At 34.6% G+C, this 3,959-nt stretch overlaps 1 protein-coding gene across 1 annotated transcript; it reads right to left on the bottom strand.

Moving 5' to 3' along the window:
* Positions 1–526: 526 nt before the first annotated feature.
* LOC107486611 (putative methylesterase 11, chloroplastic) lies at positions 527–3,614 on the bottom strand. The gene is made up of 5 exons (XM_016107168.3): positions 3,051–3,614; positions 1,824–2,060; positions 1,579–1,722; positions 1,215–1,346; positions 527–1,008 (listed from the first exon to the last, which is right to left on the bottom strand). The coding sequence occupies exons 1-5, from the start codon at positions 3,399–3,401 to the stop codon at positions 736–738; spliced, it is 1,137 nt and encodes a 378-aa protein (XP_015962654.1). The 5' UTR covers positions 3,402–3,614; the 3' UTR covers positions 527–735.
* Between the last annotated feature and the right edge of the window lie 345 nt (positions 3,615–3,959).

Below are 3,959 nucleotides of genomic sequence, written 5' to 3'. Positions count from 1 at the left end.
CTTAACTTTCCTTGAACATTTGTAAAGCACAACGGAATTTCTTTATTCATTTTGCTAACAGTTTCCATCTATCATAATTAGAGTGGAAAAATATTAAAATGTTGGGAAAAGTATGTAGAAAAAGGAAGAGAAAGAGGGAGAGAAAGTAGAACATAACACATGCCAGCCATGTTAGACCATCAAAAAAAGAATGTAGAACGCATTTCATGCAAAGACTTTTCCTCCTTTGCAATGTGCATAGACATGATCCCATGCTATGAAGAAGTAGATTTTGGATTTTAATTTTGTATTTTAAGTATCTCCATCATTATTGTTATGACTAATTCTGATCGAAACAATTCTTCTGTAGACACAAGTCTAACATGTCATCTTTGACACACTCAAATAAAAGTTGTGACAGAATCCAGAATCGCAATTATATTTTAAATAAAGTTAGTGAGACCTACTTTTATTATGAATGCACCTAGAAATAATGTGGTAAAGCTGTGTCTATGCAAATCTTAACACTTTTTTTTTTCACTAGTAATACTCAGCAATATACCATGGATTTTATGTTGCAAGTACTATCTTTTACAAGTTACAGGTTTTTAACTCAAAAAGAATTAAATAAAAAAACAATGGAAAAGAAGAATGAAACCTGTAACTTGCACACAATAACACATTCCTATATGATGTTATTGGAGCTTTTGGTGTGGATTTGGCTTCACAAACAACTTATGTAGATGAATGTTATCATCAAAGGATCTTTGAGATTTCTACAAGTAACTTGTGCAGGGCTTGAGGCTTCGAGAAAAAGGGAGAATGATCCGCGCCTTTCAAACGAAAAACCTTTTCTGGAGGGCTTGCATTTATCATGGCTTCCTGGAGAGTGATGGTTATGGCATTGTCTTCAAGAGTTTCTATGTAGAATCGCCTTACGATGCCATATTTGAGGTCGGAAAGGGAAAGTTTCTCTAAAACCGGTGCAAATGGAGTTGGCCTCATCGAAACAGATGCTAATGCAACATCCTGCATTAAGAGAGAACAAGAGAAAAGATGGTCAATTCCAACTCGCATCTGATTTATCGAATGCTCCCTCTATAACTATCACTTTAGAAAAGCTTTCTTGGTTTGATATATCTGTCATTCTTACAGAAACAAAAAGAAAAGAGTCCTCTCATTCATATATATATATAACAGTAGAAGAAACATATTTGAGTAACATTGAAACTTACTTTGGCAGGACTTTGGTTGAATAACAAATCCCTCAACAACGACTTATCAAGATCGAAAGCAGTGGGAGGATGATCATTCCCATTTGCATAGAGAAAAATTTGTGCTTGTTGCATAAGATCATCTGAACCTTCCTGCAACAGATAGCCAGAAAGAAAATCATCAATAAAAGGACATGTTAATTCTTCAATCTTCATTCATATATGCTCTTTCTCTTTTCTCAAATTCAGTAGTTCCTCGTAAAATATAAACATTCTTCATCAAAATACAGCAAGTTCATCAGTTTAGCATGCAATTGAAGCATATTATGCCCACAAATCCAACCAAAGAACAGGTGAAGATGTAATGGTAGCAAGAATGGAAAACCTTTTGAGAAATGATATCCAGAGTACTTTGTCCGCTTGTTAGCATTGCCGCAGCAATAAACACAGCCTTGGAAACCTTATGAGGAAACAGCTCCATCGCATACGATATACATGCCCCGCCAAAATCATGTCCAACCAAGATTACCTTTTTTAAGAATCGGAAACTCTCAGATGCAACCAATAAAGATACAAATTAACATACAACAGTCCATCAGTTATAAAATGGGCATGTAATGAAATAAGCACCTTTTCTCCTTCAGGAAGTTTTTCAACAAAGTCAGTAAGTGGCTTCACATATTGTGAGAGGCTCTTTATGTTGTTTGTATCAAATGAATGAACTCCAGAACCGGTTAAATCTATGGCGGATACTTTATAACCAGCTTCTTCTAGAAGTGCTATAGTTTTGTACCAACACCACGCACCAAAACCACCTCCATGAACAAGAACAAAATGATTCGTCTCGAGATCATCAACCTTTATACCCTGTCAAATTGATAAGAAAAGAAAAACTCCTATTATTTGAGTTCTAAGAAAAATGAGAACTAAATAATCGTAGTTTGCTCTAATAGCAGTACACCAATTTCTGCAATAGATAAAAAATAAATAAGTGAATAAAGCTAGAAATTCTGAATACATTTTTTTGTTTGAAAATAAATAAGTAAAAAATAGCAGTACACCAATTTCTACACAGTCATTTCATCCTCAATACTTAGATTCTGAATGTCAATTATTATTTTAGAGACCATGTCTTTGTCACCATAATATCTCTGTTTTGTGATTAGAAAGAGCCAAAACAAGGTTACCTTCAAAGCTATACACAACTTGCAGTAGAAAACACTTGAAAGGTCAAACCTCACATCCTCAATTCAATGAATGAAACACAACATATTTGAAGTTTTGAACACACGTAGGACAAGCCGCCAAGAAAAATTCTCTTACACTTTCCTTAAAAATTACGTCTTGAACTAGGAGAAGAGGATGCATATCAAACACAAGTGATTTTCTTTTCTTTCCCAAAACACTGTTCACAGTCCAAGAAAAACTGATCATCACAGAAACCAATCACCACCATAATTGTTTCATCTCAATTTGTTATCCCATTTCCCAAACGTATCATTTCCATCTTCATTATTTTAAGGCCATGATACAAAATATGATCACAATTCATTATAAATAACAGAAATCAACAAGCCCAGAAAATCAAACCAGATATTTTAATTAAAATAATCGATCAACAGGGAAGCTAAAATAATAATTACAAAAAAAGAGAGAGACCCCATTAATCCATTACACCTAATCCAAAACTGGCTAAATCACTAAATTATCCAACTTTACCAAATCAGCTTATATGAAAATAGCAAACAAAATCAAGCAGTTATTTCAATACCTTGATCAAGTTTCAATCCTTCAAATTAAAAAAAAAAACACCAAAAAAAAAACTTTTCTTTCCGCTCTGGTTTTGCAAGAACAAACCTGATTAACAAGCTGGTGAGGCTGAAGCAAAGGGTCAGTGAGGGACCTGGCTCTGGAGCTAGAGCTTCTAGGTAAAGCATTCTTCTTTGAAGAGCCATTGGGGTACCTTAGAGAGGTAGAACGATCAAAAGCGGCAGCACCGTTTTGTAGCTGCTGCTGGTGCTGCTTGAAGAGTATTGCAGCAGCTATGGCTTGTTCTCGAATGGAAGCATCATCAAACTTGTCTTTGCGGGAGGAACGCGTCCTTGACCAGCGGTTGCTTGAAGCAGCAGCGTTTGAAGAACGAAGCTTCTTGGAGTTGTTTGTGGATGGTAAAGGTTTTTGTTTGAGGAGAGCACAAAGGTTCCCCATTTTGGTGGTGGCGCATGCAAAGAGAGAAGAAGAGAAGAGAGAGTATAATAATAAGAGAGGGAAGGAAGGGTATGCGCCTTGTTGTGAGTGAAGGAAGGAAGGAAGGTTCAGATGAAGCTAAGTAGTTGTCAGCAACAGAGAGAGAGAGAGAGAGAGAGAAAGTGATTTTGTGGTTCTGTATATACGGCAGCTGGTTCCTAGTTGCCAAACTTAACTGAAGAAAACAATCTTAGATACTACGTTTTTCAAATACATACGTGTACTAGGTATGAAATGTATTCTTATATTTATAGCTCTCTACACTTTTTCTTATTATTATTTTTCACTTTTAAATAAAGTTATTCATGCATATATGCATAATATAGAACCGGTCAAATTACTGATTTTGATCCATTTTGTTTGATTTTGATCAATTTAGAGTCCAATTCAATATTTTTTCAATCAAACCAAATGATTTGGTCTAATTTTAACAACTATGCATATAGGATTTAGATTATTATTATTTTTATTTCTTATGATCTATTTTTGATAAGTTAAAAATTAATCTATTATTTATTA

Source organism: Arachis duranensis, chromosome 4, assembly GCF_000817695.3.
Source record: "Arachis duranensis cultivar V14167 chromosome 4, aradu.V14167.gnm2.J7QH, whole genome shotgun sequence".
NCBI lineage: Eukaryota > Viridiplantae > Streptophyta > Magnoliopsida > Fabales > Fabaceae > Arachis > Arachis duranensis.
The sequence above is the reverse complement of the archived record's forward strand: the minus strand, read 5'-3'. Positions and strand labels throughout refer to the sequence as shown.

Excerpts from the sequence above, each read along its gene's own strand:
- LOC107486611 (XM_016107168.3), bottom strand. The coding sequence starts at position 3,401 with ATGGGGAACCTTTGTGCTCTCCTCAAACAAAAACCTTTACCATCCACA. Across the intron at positions 1,723-1,823 it reads AACTTCCTGAAGGAGAAAAG|GTAATCTTGGTTGGACATGA; the intron begins GTGCTTATTTCA and ends TTCTTAAAAAAG. Across the intron at positions 1,347-1,578 it reads TGGATATCATTTCTCAAAAG|GAAGGTTCAGATGATCTTAT; the intron begins GTTTTCCATTCT and ends TATCTGTTGCAG.